Raw genomic sequence first — 15018 nt, 5'->3', positions numbered from 1 at the left:
TGGAGGAAACGGGTACAAAAATATCTAAATCCACATTAAAACTAAATCGATGTAACGTGAAAGGCCGCTCAGCAAAAAACATGCCACCATAAATCAAGACCACAAGACTATGGTCTGCAGCTGCACATGTGGAAAAAGAGATTACTTTTTGCTGAAATTTCCTTTGGTGTGATGAAACAAAAAAAGTGCACTGTTTGGTCATAATGACTATCAATATTGCGCCATTGAAAAGGTGTAGGCTTGCAAGCTGTGTGGCACCATCAAGGCCTGGTGCACTTCACAAAATCATGAGAAAGGAAGATTATGTAGATATATTGAAGCAACATCTCAAGACATCAGTCAGGAGGTTAAAGCTTAGTTGCAAATGGGACTTCCAAATGGGTAATGAACCCAAACATACTTGGAAGTTGTAAAAAAAAAAATAATAATAAAATAAATTAAAAAAAAGGACAGCAACGTTGAGGTATTGGAGTGGCCTTGATCTCAATTCATCAGAAAATTTATGGGCAGAAATGAAAAAGCGAGTAGGGAGGCCTACAACGGTTACACCAGTTCTTCCAGGGGGAATGGTCTGAAATTCCAGCAACTTGTTGTAAGAAGCTTGTGAAAGGCTACTGAAAATATTTTATCCAATTTAAACAACTTGAATGCAATGCTACCAAATACTAGTTGAGTGTATGTACACTTTTGACTGAATGAGAATGTGATGATAGAAATAAAAGCTAAAATAAATCTTTCTCTCTACTATTATTTAGATATTTTGCATGCTTAAAATGAAGTAGTCGACCTAAAACAGGAATAGTGACAATTAAATGTCAGGAACTGTGGAAAAACTGCGTTCCGAAATATATTTGTCAAACCTGTATGTAAACTTCTGACTTTAACCGCAGATATTATTTTATCTACTGCTGTCAGTTAATTAGAAGACACATGGCCTTAAGCGAAATAGTTTCCTGCATCCCACTGAGGTGCCTGCACTTTATTTCAGTGAACAGCCCAGCTTTACCTCCAGCAGCAATTCGCACAGTTTCTCTCCTGATTCGGAATTCAGAGCAGCAGTCAGAGGAGCCGATTTCTCTTCACTCGTCCCTCTCTTCTTCGCCTCTTCAGAAAACAAAACACACAGGAATTGTGCAGCCACAGTATACAGCGATGAATCCGAACCAGATTGGTCCACACATGCACGGATGGTTTCTAAGGAAAGAAAACAGAATGAAAAAAAAATGAAAAGAAAAAAGTAATAAGTATGAGCAGGCTAGTAGGGCTGGGCTGCAGCCAGCAATCAGACTATCTAAGAGTCATTTTCCTCCCCGTAATCAGGGGTGTAGGAGTAAATTGCAAACTGTGAACGATATTAATCCTACATTGGTCAGGGGTGGGAATAAAAGAACAATCGTGATCAAACAGGTCAATAAATGCAACCTGAATTATGAGTAAGAGCTGTTAATCAAAAAAAAGTAAACCCTTAATGGAATTTTCAGTGATATTATAATTCATCTGGTTTAGTGCATATGTAGGTGTATGTATAAAGTACACCCTGCACTGTGTGTTCATAATAAGAGCAATGCAGTTCGAGTTGATCGTCTAAACGCTTTCCAATGCTTTTGTACAGATTTACCAAGAATGCTCAGAGCAAGGTCATATTTGTTATTTAAGACCTATAGGAATTCTTTCTGAATTATAAAAAAGAAACACGGTGCATCAAATGCCTTATTTATCTTTGCTCATAATTATTTTATTTTTTCTTAATGGTCTAACTGTGTTAGTCACAGTAGAAAGTACTGAAGCCTTAAATGAACTATGGTTTGTATACACTGATCATAAATAACTTTATAAGCTCTGACAAGTGAAGTTGATTATCATTTTACGATAGCACCTGGAAGTTGGAAGGACTTATATTAGACAGAAAGTGTACAGTTTGTTCCTGAAGTTATTGTGCTGGAAGCAGGAGAAATGGGCAAGTGGAAGTTTGATGCAACTGGGGTAACTTGTGATGGTTAGACAACTGGGTCAGAGCGACTCCAAAACTGCAGCTCTTGTGGGATGTTCCTGGTCTGCGGTGGTCAGGGCCTACCAAACTTGGTCCAAGCTTACAGACAGTGCACTGCAGTTTGCTGTAGCCACGGAACAATCAGAGTGCCCGTACAGACACCTGTCCACTCCCAAAAGCACCTACACCAGGATGCACTGTGGTCAATGTTCTTCTGGGAAACCTTGGGTCCTGGCATTCATATGGACGCAACTTTGAGACAGACCACCTACCAGAACATTGCTGCAGACAAGCACACACCTCTTTGTGGAAATGGTGTTCCCTAATGGCTGCTCAGGAATAATGTGAAGAACATAAGAGTTCTTGGTGTTGACTTGCCCGCTAAACCCCCCAGATCTTGATCTGATCGCATGTCTGTGAAATGTGCTTAAAAAACAAGCCCATTGAGGTCAATCCATGGAGGCCCCAACTGGCAAGTTACAGAACTCGAAGACCTTTAAAGAACTAGTGAAGTTCATGCTTTGGCAAGTCAGAGCTGCACCAAGGGGACTTGGAGAACATTACCTTTGGCAGTGGGAATCATCAGTCACCACCAGATACAATATTATCATGATACATTTCAATATTATCATGAAATCATGAATTGCGATTTTGTATCAATTTTGTTTTCTGATTTTGTTCTGATTAAATTTTAGAACCTTGGAAAAAAAATTGTCATAACATAAAAGTTTTATACCTTTGTTTAACAACTAAATTGAACTGAATAGAGCCATTCCTTATCTCGCTTAAAACCAAGGGCAGCATTTAAACAGTACAAAAAACCCTCACAGTGTTTGAAATGAAACAAAAAGCTACATATTTACTAAGCAGTTATTATTTCTAAACAAACTTAGAAAATAATTCTCTCCTAATATTAATTCACCTTCACACAGGATGCTAATGTGTGAATAATTTAGGGGTACCGCCTGTAGGACTATAAAGAAAAGGTGACGCTCTACAGCCTCAAATGCCTTCAAAGTCTTGAGGCTTTAGCAGTTTTGAGTACACGGCCGCGCAGGGCTTCTAGCGAGCATGTTTCGAGATTTATTAGAGCTTGGGGTGTTTTGAGAGAGGTGTAAAAGCGTGTGTAAGGTGTAATGGAGACTTATTTGCTCACAGAGTTTGAAGAAAAGGGCAGATTGTAGGCTTTTAACCGCACATAACTTCTGCTAATTAACGGCATAAAAACACGTTTCCAAAACTGAAGAGGCCAGGAAGATGAGAAGGAGTGTGACCTATAGGTGGCAGTAATGCAATAAGGACATCTCAGTGTGGAGATACATGAACCCCGCCATCCTCCATCTATCATTTCCTTCCAGTATCTCTATGACACGTCACTGTGACACTGAATCAACCGGAAGCTTTTAACGAGTAGTAAAGTCGACGGATCACTAGAGGTGTTGTGGCGAGTGCTCAGCCCACCCACCTGCTCCACGACTATCACACATCCATCAGAGTTACAATCTCTCCTTCCCTCTCCCTCCTTTCACATCCCTCCATCCCGATCTGTCACGAACAGCAGGAGCACGGCCCACCCAGGAATAACAAGCTGTCTCTCTTCCTTTCTTCACTCTCCTGCTTCCCCCCTTCCTGTCACTCATTCAGCACTCATCCCTCACTCCCGGCTCCTCTCTCATCACTTCATCTTCCCTTCCTGTGCCATAGCTCCCATGGCTTTCTCTGTGCCGCTCATCCGTTCTTTATGCTTTCTGTCACCCGGCTCACTTCCTGTATCTCTCTCGCTTCCTGCAGCTGTCTTCCCTTCTGCTTTTATCATTTCGTCACTCGTTCCTTCCTTCGTCATCTTTTTATACCTCATAGCAGTGTTTTTCCTCGTCTCTTATACAGTACGTCGGCCGGTAACGCCTCATCGGTTCTCTTGCACTTCGTTCCCATATAGAATGTGACTCATTCATGACTTATCCCTTGTTTCCTTCTTTCCCCTTTTGCATCACTCTCCTTCTTTTTATTCCAAAGCTGAATCTTTTAAAGATATTCTTCCTTTGTCCATTCCCCTTGAACTCACTCATCCTTAACCTTTTCCAGAATTATGGCTTGCTTTCTGCATAATTTCTTTCCCCACTTGTCCATTATCTGTTGTTTCTTCTTTCTTTTTCCCCCCTTCAACTCTTTACCGAACTAATTAACTCCTTTAACACAGATTTTGTTTCATTTCCAGCTTTGGCTTTTCATTTTTTCTTTTCCTGTATACTCTCTTCTTTTATGCCACCATTTTATGACTCGTTCTTTCTGTGACTATTTTATAATCTTCATTTTCTCTATTCCTTTTCTCCTTTTCATCCAGCACTACACCTTTCCTGCTTCTCTCCTATGTATTACCTGTCCCTCTTTTTCGTTTCTTTTTCCACTTTCTCCTTCCTTAAATCTAGAACTGATTGTTTCCTCATTTATTCATTTGATTTCATTCAGTTTTCCAGTTAAAATCATTTTTTCTCTTTTTCCCTCCCCATTTTTATCATTCTCTTCCTAATTATTTCTCTTGTATCTTTCTTCATGCACCCTCTCCTCCTCTCCCTTGTACATACTCTCATTCTTCTTCCATTTCCTTAACCATCGCCTTCTATCTTTTTATCAATCCTTGATGTAAATCTCCTTCATCGCTCATCCCCGTTCTCCCCGTCATCATCCTGTCCTCCCTGCTTCTCCCCTCCAGAGTCTTTTCTTGCTTTTTCCACTTTGTCATCCCTCGTTCCATTACCCCTTTATCACCCTCCTGTATTGCGACGCCCCACAAGTCTCTTCCCTTCTGGATCCTTTCTTTTCGCGATCCCTTGCTCGCACCCCTCATTAATCACACATCACGTATCCTCATATCCCTCTTTCCTGCTCTCCTCTGCTCACCTGAGAAGTGCTGCCAGCGTTTCCCCAGAGTCCCGCACACAAGTGGGCCACATGCGGGGTAGTTCCTGCGCAGGAGACTCGCCAGCAGCGTAAACACATCTGTCCAGGTGTGCAGTAATGCATTCTGGGTATGCATATCTAAGGATACACAGATGGGCATCAAAGGCTGATGGAGGCAGAAGAGTCAATAAATCCTTTTCTTATGTTTTAATCATTGAATAAAAAGCACTTATTTTAATCAAATAGTTTATCTAATAATGATCATTATTACTGTTAACAAGGGAAACTTCTATATTATACACACAGTTTTGTCAAAACAATCGATCAATTAATGAGAAGAAAATATAAAATTAAAGGGAAATGGAGGAGAAAAGTAAAAAAGAAAGGTGACGATGAAGAAGGAGGAGGAGAAGGAAGATGGTGACAAAGAGACAGTAAAAAAAAACTTGAATAAAAAAAATCACAAGAACAAGGAGATTGAAAAGGAGGAGTATTAATGTGTCTTTGACAATGATGAAGAAAAAACATAGGGAGGATGAAAAAATTGAAGGAGATGAAGAAAAAAAAGCAATAACTTAAAAGAAGGATGAGGAAAAAAAGGAAAAAAACAATACTATAATTAAAGGAAAGAAGATGGCAAAGAACGAACAAAAGGAGGATGAGATGGAGGAGGATGAATAAGACTGACAATGATAAAGAAAGATAGGGAGGATGAAGAAATCAGCAGCAAAAACTGAAAAAAAAGAAGGAGGAAAAAAACTAGAAGGATAAACAACACTATAATAAAAGGAAAGGATGAAGAAAAAAGAAGAAGGAAGATACTAAAGAAAGAACAAAAAGAGGACGAGAAGGAGGAGGATGAAGAAGCCTTTGACAAGGTTGAAGCAGAAGAAGAAGAAAGGTGACAAACAGAGGATGAGCAAGAATCAACAAATATAAGAGGATAAAGAACACTAATAAAAGAAGGAAGAGAAGATGGAGGAGGAAGGAAGGAAAGAGAAAAAGGGTTGAGGTAATGATAAGGAAAGAAGGATGAAGATAAGAACAGAAGGAGATGGGGATAAAAAAATGTAAATACCAAAAGAAAAATAGCAGGAGGAAAAAGAAGGAAAATAATAATATAATGATAATGATAAAGGAAGTACAACAGGAGAGGAAAAAGAAGCGAATAAAAAAAGATGGAAACAAAAGAGCATGAGGATTAAGAAGATGAAGTAGAAGATGACGAGTAAAACAGAAGAAACAGCAGGATCTGAAGCAAAGAAAGATTATAAAGATAAAGGAAAAACAGGAGGAGGAAGATAAAGATGACTACAACAAAAAAAGAAGAAGAAGAAGAAGAGTAAGGTACAGACTATAAACCTATCGAGATGTCATGCTGCATTCTGTTGAAGGTTAATTTAGGGGAGCTGGCTGCTGTTTACCGAGGTGTGTGTGTGAGAGCATGAGGATGGAGATGAGGTTATTCAGCAGAGGTCTAATGAGCTCTGACTGGGAGAGACAATCCTCACTGAGCACAACATCAGCCTGTACCAGCTTGCACACACTCCGTACATAATACACACTACTCAACACCTGAGGCAGAGAGAGAGAGAGAGAGAGAGAGAGAGGGGTGATGAGTTCAAGGAAACACGTTCATGTCAATTATATGAAGCACTAAGCATTAATATCACAATCCTCACACAGCAAGGCTTAAAATAGTCCCAGGGCAGGACTTTGAGTGTGTGTGTGTGTGTGTGTGCGTAAGAGAGAGAGAGAGTGCGTGTCACACACCTGGCTCCTGGCGTCCTCCACATCAGAAGAAGGTAAATCAGGTGTGTTAAGCTCAGTCAGACATCGCTCCAGCTCCACTGCATCCAGCACACTGCAATAAACACAGCTCACACTTACACACACAGGCTGGAGTGCTGACACGCTCATAGTTACACCCCGTCCCATCTGGGTTCACTTCTGCAGCGTCAATACCAGCCGGGTCTCGTTCCGAAAGCGGAACATGTGACTTCTCGTTTCTCTACAGCCGCTCTAAAGCATCCAACAGCATCCAACACTTACAATGTAAAACCCCGAGCACTTTCACACACTTCAGCATCCTACCTGCCCGCTTCACCACCGGCCCGGCCACATCCAGAGGTAGGAAAATGATACATTACAGATGTGGTTATGGTTATAAAAAGCCAGCGGTAAACCGAGACAAGAGCCTGTGAGTGCGTGTGGGTGTGTGGGTGGGTGTGTGTGTTTCCATCCATTCTATTTCTTTTCATCTCATTCATTCTGAGCATATATAAAATAATAAAAGTATCTAACAGTTACCTTTAAAGAAGGTAACTGGTATTACCTTATATGGCATAAGCAAAAGATGCTTTTAAAAACATTTCTGCATAAAAGAAACTTCTATAAAGAGCAATAAAGAGCATTAAAATAAAAAGTCATTGATTAAAATCAGGAGTTTTAGACACAGATTTGTGCAGTTTTATAAGTAAAACAGTTGTTAGGTTTTACTGAACTTGCTGGAAAATATGAGTTCTTCTGGTAACTTTGTCACATTTGCTCCTTTCTATTTTTATGAAAATCCCAGGAGCGTACATTAGGTTTTTTGTTTTCATCTGAAAACTGGTCTGTCTTGTACTATATATTTTTTCTTTACAGCCATGCATATGTTCTGTAATGTTATTTATTTTTTCATTTTTAAGTTATATATGGAAATACTACATGATTTTGTACATAATTATGCAGACATGATAAACATCTATAACAAAATTGGTACAGCATATAATATTGTGCCTGAGACTTTTGCACAGTACTGTACATATCAAAAGAAAAAGAGAAGGAGGAAGAAGAAGATGATTTACAATTATCTTATTATTATTTCTTTTTATTTATCTTCCTTCTTCTTCCGCCTTCTCTTTTAGTATTTACATAATATTATTTTTTATATTATAACAGGAAGAATGAAAAAAACATTTGAGAATGGAAAAGTAAGTAAAGTATCTCCCTTTAAAATGCTAGGTAATTTGTCTTAATGTTGGTTTAGTGGTTGCTCTGTTAGTCCGGTTCACTTGAACAAATGTTAACTCTGTCATCCAAACCTCGGTACACAAACTGAGTCCGCCTGAAAAGGTGAGTCTCTGTCTGCTTCCAAAATAAACTGTGGTGCGGATCACCGTTTGCATTTTATTTTTAATTCATTCATTTGTGGGGGACAGTCGCCATGTCTCCAATGCGCCATAAAAACATAAGGCGCTTTGGAGACATTTTATTCTTATTATCTGGAGCCAAGCTTGTGTTCTTTTCAATATTAAATTTTACATTTAATAAACTCTTTATGAGTTTTCAGCTGGTAAAGACACCACCATATATAATCCACATGGCTTTTGGTTCGATGTTGAAAATAAGCGAACTGGAACTTACTACTGAATACAAGCAAACCAAAACGAAATGTTTCATGTCACATATTGGTCCGACCCAAATTTAAACACACTAAATGTCATGTCATTGCGATGTTGTTTTTTTTCTTGCGACCTTCTATTCCACACTCCAGTCCAGGAGGGTGGAAAGCACCCATAAATTCAAAAGAAGAAGAAACCACCTCAAAAACAAACAAACAAAAAAATTATTAATTTGTATGTACTCCAGAAGATGGAAGCAGTTTGTATTTTCTGTATTTCTATTTTGCTGTGTGTGTCCAGTGTTGAATAATTATTTAAAGTTAGGTTAGCACTGTCGTCTTGCACCTCCAGGGTCCGGGTTTGATTCCCGTCTCTGTGCGCATGGAGTTTGCATGGGCTCCCCGTGCTTGGTGGGTTTCCTCCGGGTACTCTGGTTTCCTCCCACAAGTTAAAGACATGCAAGTTAGGCTAATTGTTGTTCCCAAAAAAAATATCGCCTGTAGTGTGTAAATAAGTGTGTGAGTGAGTGTGTGCCCTGCGGTGGATTGACACCCCGTCCAGGGTGTACCTTGCCTCGTGCCCCAAGCTTCCTGCAATATGCTCCAGGCCCCCCGTGACCCTGAATACAGGATAAAGCGTTATAGAAGATGAGTGAGTGAGTGAGTGAGTGAAGCGCTTCACGTAGATTTAAGTCATTTTATCATGGAGAGATTCTTACGTGCGTGTCAGAATATTTACATGAAAATATTAAACATGTTTTTTTTTGTTTATTAATTCAAGCTCTTCCTGTTCTGTTGGTCACGGGCATGCATCAGCACATAACTTCCCCCAAACAACACAGCATTAGCATTGACATACATCTGAATAGAGACGTTTACATAAATCTTGCGTTTGAATGGAGCGCTAAGCACAGGGACATAAATTTAACATTCATTTAATAACAAACATTAATTTGGCAATTACCTTTTTGGAAAGAAAACCGTCTACTGTTTAACTACATATTTTTTCTAGGTTGCTACAATATCATTTTATTCACAAAAACACTTGCAAAGAGAAAAAAAAGTGATTGGCATCATCAACAATAACCTAAGGGGTTGAAAGCTGTAGTATATTTTCAAGAAATTTGCCAACTTTAGACCAGTTCACGTTTGCTTGAATCATTTAAAAAGTGATCGATTCTTAACTGAAAACTGACACAGAACGAATCAGATTTAATCGTGTAATCGGTGTAACTGTGCGGCTTTAGCAACGAGGCAGTCGAGGTTTAAAGCGAGTCTAATCCAGGCTATAGTGTTACAGCTGATCCTGCTCCCCCCTGACGCTCCTAACACACTGGTAATTGTCAATTAGAAGCTTGTACAAGCAAACACATGCACCGTGGTGGTGTGTGGGCGTCTGGTGGTTTCATTACTCAGTGTGTGTGTGTGTGTGTGTGTGTGTGTGTGTGTGTGTGTGTGTGTGTGATGTGGTGTGTTGGTCACTCACAGACCGATAGCTTAGTGGTACACCATTCCGGTATTAGTTTTAGATAAAGCAAGAAACTGAAAACATGCATTCGTAATGGTGTGTGTGTGTGTGTGTGTGTGTGTTGTACAAACCTCAGCAGGCCCTGCAGGACGTGGTTCTCTCTGAGCGCTGTGTGTGTAAACTCAGGCAGCACACACAGCAGGTTGGTTAGTAATCCACACACAGCTGACAGTAGGTGAGGGGTTACTACAGAGATGCACTCTGATCCTCCTACACACTCCTGAGGAAGAAGTGATTCGGAGCTGTCTGAGTCACTCTGACCTGAAACAAATCACACACACACACACACACACACACACACACACACACAACCACACACCTTCACGGACCTGCGCTCACTTACTTAAAAAAACATAATAAATCCATATTTTTACAGCAGTTCTCTTGAATTCACAAGTCTGACAAGCCGTTTCCATGGTTACCACTAATAAACTGCAATACAATAAACAACATGTTAATGAGAAATGTCATGTGAGGAAAGGAAGGAGTCTCCAGTGTCAAGGACTTTGAAATTCTGCAAAGGAGAAAGTAAGGTGTGCTTTGTTTATGTGTGTAAGTGAGCGCAGGTGTGTAAAGGTGCATGTGTGTGTGTGTGTGTGTGTGTGTGTGTGTGTGTGTGTGAGAGACCTTGTGTGCCAAGTCTGTTGAACGAAGGCTCCTGTGCCGCTCCGGAGAAGGAGCAGACGACGGGAGAACGAGTGTCACTCAGGAGCTGGGCAACAAACAGATCACACACACACACACACACAATTACAAACAATAAATAAATAAAACAAATAATACATTATTGATTAACAAAGATTATAATATGATTTTTTTTTAACATCGACTGACCAAGGTGCTGGAGGTGGAAATGGAGTCTGAGCCGTGTGTGTGATTCAACACAGCTGAGCCGTCTCTCCAGTGCCTACCGGACTTATCTACATGTAAAAACACACACACACACACACACACACACACACAAACACACACACACACAAACACACACACAAACACACACACAAACACACACACAAACACACACACAAACACACACACAAACACACACACAAACACACACACACCTCACTTACAGTACCATGAGAAATTACAGTATTTTGCATATTTGTCACACTTAAATGATTCAGATCATCAAAATGTTATATTACACAAAGACGTAATTTTTAATAATTTCAGCAAAAAAAGCTGCCCGAATCCGCCTGGCCCTACCATATATGGAAAAAGTAATTGCCCTCTAAACCTAATAACTGGTCATGCCACCCTTTTTTCCCCCATCAATTGTTTGCGATAACTAGCAATAACTCTTTCACATGACTGTGGAGGAATTTTGTCCCACTCTTCTTTACAGAATTGTTTTAATTCAGCCACATTGTAGGGCTTTCGAGCATAAACACCCTGTTTAAGGATTTCAGTCATATTTAAGTCTGGACTCTGACAAGGCCCCTGCCAGTTTAGATTTTTTTTTTCTTTTCAGATTTGCTAGTGTGTTGCAGATCATCGTCATGCTGCAAATCCACGTGCGCTTGAGCTTAAGGTCACAAACTGATGGCTGGACATTCTCCTTCAGGATTTTTCTGGTAGAGCGCAGAATTCACGGTTCCAGCAAATAAGGGAGGTCATCCAGGACCTGAAGTTCCAAAGCAGCTCGAGACCACAACACTACTTTTAATAAAAAAAAAAAAATAATAATAATAATAAATGTAATCACGCCTCCGAGTAGCGCAGTGGTAAATTTCTCGTTCTATCACCCGGAGATTTCTAGTTCGATTCCTGGGTGATGCTGTAGCCTCCCGCAGCCCGGAGGCCGGGAGAGAGCTTTTTGGCCGAGCTCTCTCAGCGGGGTGGGGTGGGAGGCATCCAGCGCTCTTACATTAACCCCGGCTTTACTGCCAAAGATGGGCGTCTGTGAGCTCATGCAAGCGGAAGAAGTGGATAGCGCTGTCCTCTGAGTGTGTTACACCGACCACAACGGTGCGTGAGCGAGCTGTTCAAAAAGACTCGGTTGGTGTCACATGGTTCGGTTCAAAGAAAACACGTGGTCCATGTCTGGTAGTAGTAGCCTTGATGTGGGAGCCCCCTAGTGGTGAGTGGGAATTGAATACGACTAAATGAGGGAGAAAACTGGGGAAAATCCCAATAAATAAATTATTAAATTCACAATTTTAAAACATAATTTTGTATTTACTCAGGGTATCTTTGTGTAACATTAAAATGTGTTTGATTATCCAAATGCAAATTAGGTAAATACGTTTCACAGCACTATATAGTTGCACAAATGTACATCGTCAGGATCAAAGTTAAATCAGGTTAGTAATTACAAACAGATACTTTGCTTTATTTTACCTAATTGATTAAATATTCAGAGAAAGGAAAAAACTGATGATCTCGGGATCGTGGACAGTCCTATGACATGAGCAGGTTTAAAGGAAAGAAAGACAGGGAACTCTTGCGTGCATACACAAACGCATTAGACTTGTGTGCATACCAGCGGCGGCGCCGACCGACCAGGGGGGCGTGGGAGTGTATCGAGACGAGTAGCAGCTCCTCACCATCTGAGTCACATGATCAAAGAAATGGCAGTGATAGAGGAGAGCCTGCAGGGCCGGGAGACCCACGAGTGACACGCCAGATCCTTCATCATGAACACATGGGCTCTAAAGAGGGAGAGAGATGACAAGCAGTCAGAAAGAGTGAGAAAGGGGTGTGACAAAAAGAAAGATGAGATTGTCTTTCTTAAGATGAGACAGGAAAAGAGATGAGATAAGTGAAACACAGAAGAAAAGACAAAAGGGAGGACAAAGGGAAGAGAAAGACAAAAGTGACATGGGATAGGTGAAAGACAGAAAGGCAGAGAATGAACAGAGTGATGCCAAATATGAGAAGAGACAAGGATAAAGGGAGTCAGACAGACACAGTGACATACAGAAAAAAAGGCAGAGAGAGAGATAGACAGAATGAGAGAGAGACAGAAGGAGGTTGAGACCATGATACCAATGCGAAAGAGAGAGATGCCAAAGAGAGGCAGAGAGGATACGAGACAGAAAAAAAAGAGTTAGAGAGAGTGTAAGAGACAAAAAAAAAAAGAGATGGAGGAAGTGAGAAAAAATAAAGAGACAGAGACGGTGTGTAATGGAAATAAATAAAACATACGGTTGTGATTATATACTTTACATGTTACTGAACCTAAAAGTCACAGTTTAGTCGTTCACACAGAACACAACAGTGTGTGTGTGTGTGTGTGTGTGTGTGTGTGTGTGTGGGTGTGAACGATTCCAGCAGCGCAGGTGAAACACACTCCGCGTCAGACCCTCCATCCCTCACAATTCACTCTCCAAATGGCCGAAACTTTGCACACGAGCTTACTGAGGTACTTTTGTTTATTTCCAGCTCTGCTCTTTTACCTGCCAGAAGCAGTCTCGGGCCTCCTCGGTGTTGGCAGGCATCGGCATCACCAGCAGGTTTTGTAGAAGAAACGCTGCCTGAGTAAGGACAGAGAGGAGAGGAGGAGAAAAGAAAAACAAGACTTCAGTCAGCAATGCTGCCATCTGGCTGCTAAAACTGTCTGCAAAATGCAGCAGAAAAACTAATGTGAAGTCAAATGACGCTCAGGTGTATGAAAAGCTTCCTTATACTGCGGCTTCTGCATATAAACAAGGGTAATGATAAAGATTAAAAACACAAACGATTACTACAGATTAATATTAGTAGGAGTAACAGTGGCTGCGGTGGGGGAGAAAAAAAAAAAAAGACTAAAATCACCTGCCTAATATCGTCAGTCTGTCTTTTCTCACCAAAACAACTCTGAAGCACTGAGTCACGGATTGCACATTGAGCTCTGAAGGTGTGTTGGTGAGCAGCAGATCCTTTAACCCTGTAAGTTGTGGCCTCTGTGGATCAGACGCTCGATCAGATCTGAGAGCCGGGAAATTTCTAGGCGCTGTGAACACTTAACCTTCCTCACACCACCCCGAAATGATTTTGCAGTGCTGGAGGGTGCTGGTATCGTGCTCAAACTGGTCGCTGCCATCAGGGAATACTTGGTCTGTAAAATTTCTGGTAGGTGTTAAATTTGGTAAATTTGGCGACGGCATGTTGATGTGACTGTGTACTTATGTATATTGCGTCATCACAATAACCGATAGGTTTACATCAGGGGTCGGCAACCTTAAACACTCAAAAAGCCATTTGGACCAGTTTCCAACAGAAAAGAAAACACAGAGACCAACGAAACTCTTCAGATATCTAAAATATCAAAAACGATTTTTTTTTCTGCATGCAATAAAAACAATTTTAAACTCAAAAAAAAAAAAAAAAGGCGCATGGTTAAATGTTACTCTTAAATAAAATCCTCAATGTCTATTTAAGTCCTCCTCGAATTTATGAAATAAAAAGCCGAACTTAAATTATCTACCTGCAGCAAACCATAAATGCTTTTATCGCGTGTATGTACTGGAGCTTGCAGTCAGCCGTCAACCCAAAAAAAAATGAGCTCGGAAAAAGATTAATATATTTATTATCATTATTATCACATCAACTTTGAGAACTGACTGTTCATCTACTGCCCAATATATTCCACGCATTGCCAGGCGACCATACAGAAAGAGAATCACTGTTATTTGCTTCACATGTCAGTGCTTTTAATGTGGCCGATCGGTGTGCATGTTTTGTTGTATTATATTAGTTTATTGCAGCATTTAGTTGTCCATATTATCATAAACATTTTACTTAAATATCACTCGCTAAAAGCAGGATGGCAAAAGGAAAAAAGAATTTGCATTGTTTGTTTTTTTCTCATTTACTTCACAACAAAAATTGACTGAAAATTGTTTATAGCTGTAACATCACTCACTCACTCATCTTCTATACCACTTTATCCTGTATTCAGGGTCGCGGGAGGACTGGAGCGTATCCCAGGAGGCTTAGGGCACGAGGCAGGGTACACCATGGACAGGGTGCCAATTCATCGCAGGGCACACACTCATACATTCACTCATACACTTATTCATTCACACACTACGGGCACTTTGGGAACGCCAATTAGCCTAACCTGCAGGTCTTTGGACTGTGGGAGGAAACTGAAGTACCCGGAGGAAACCCACCAAGCACGGGGAGAACATGCAAACTCCATGCACACAGAGATGGGAATCAAGCCTGGCATTGCTGTAACGATTTACAAAATTCAATTAAAAAAAAAAAAAAAAAGAAAGGTGGCAA

At 40.5% G+C, this 15018-nt stretch overlaps 1 protein-coding gene across 1 annotated transcript in view; it reads right to left on the bottom strand.

Annotated features, from left to right (window-relative positions):
• The window catches only part of rttn (rotatin), an 83080-nt gene that overhangs the window by 23155 nt on the left and 44907 nt on the right, over positions 1 to 15018 (bottom strand). The window contains exons 32-40 of the mRNA XM_053487906.1: positions 13206 to 13283; positions 12290 to 12458; positions 10639 to 10724; positions 10432 to 10516; positions 9876 to 10065; positions 6665 to 6755; positions 6316 to 6466; positions 4892 to 5029; positions 1007 to 1194 (exon numbers count right to left, since the gene is read on the bottom strand). Coding sequence (XP_053343881.1) covers positions 1007 to 1194; positions 4892 to 5029; positions 6316 to 6466; positions 6665 to 6755; positions 9876 to 10065; positions 10432 to 10516; positions 10639 to 10724; positions 12290 to 12458; positions 13206 to 13283 — 1176 coding nt within the window. The remainder of the gene's footprint in view (positions 1 to 1006; positions 1195 to 4891; positions 5030 to 6315; positions 6467 to 6664; positions 6756 to 9875; positions 10066 to 10431; positions 10517 to 10638; positions 10725 to 12289; positions 12459 to 13205; positions 13284 to 15018) is intronic.

Source organism: Clarias gariepinus, chromosome 26 (genome assembly GCF_024256425.1).
Source record: "Clarias gariepinus isolate MV-2021 ecotype Netherlands chromosome 26, CGAR_prim_01v2, whole genome shotgun sequence".
NCBI lineage: Eukaryota > Metazoa > Chordata > Actinopteri > Siluriformes > Clariidae > Clarias > Clarias gariepinus.
Note: the sequence above shows the minus strand (reverse complement) of the source record. Positions and strands in the feature narration are given on the sequence as shown.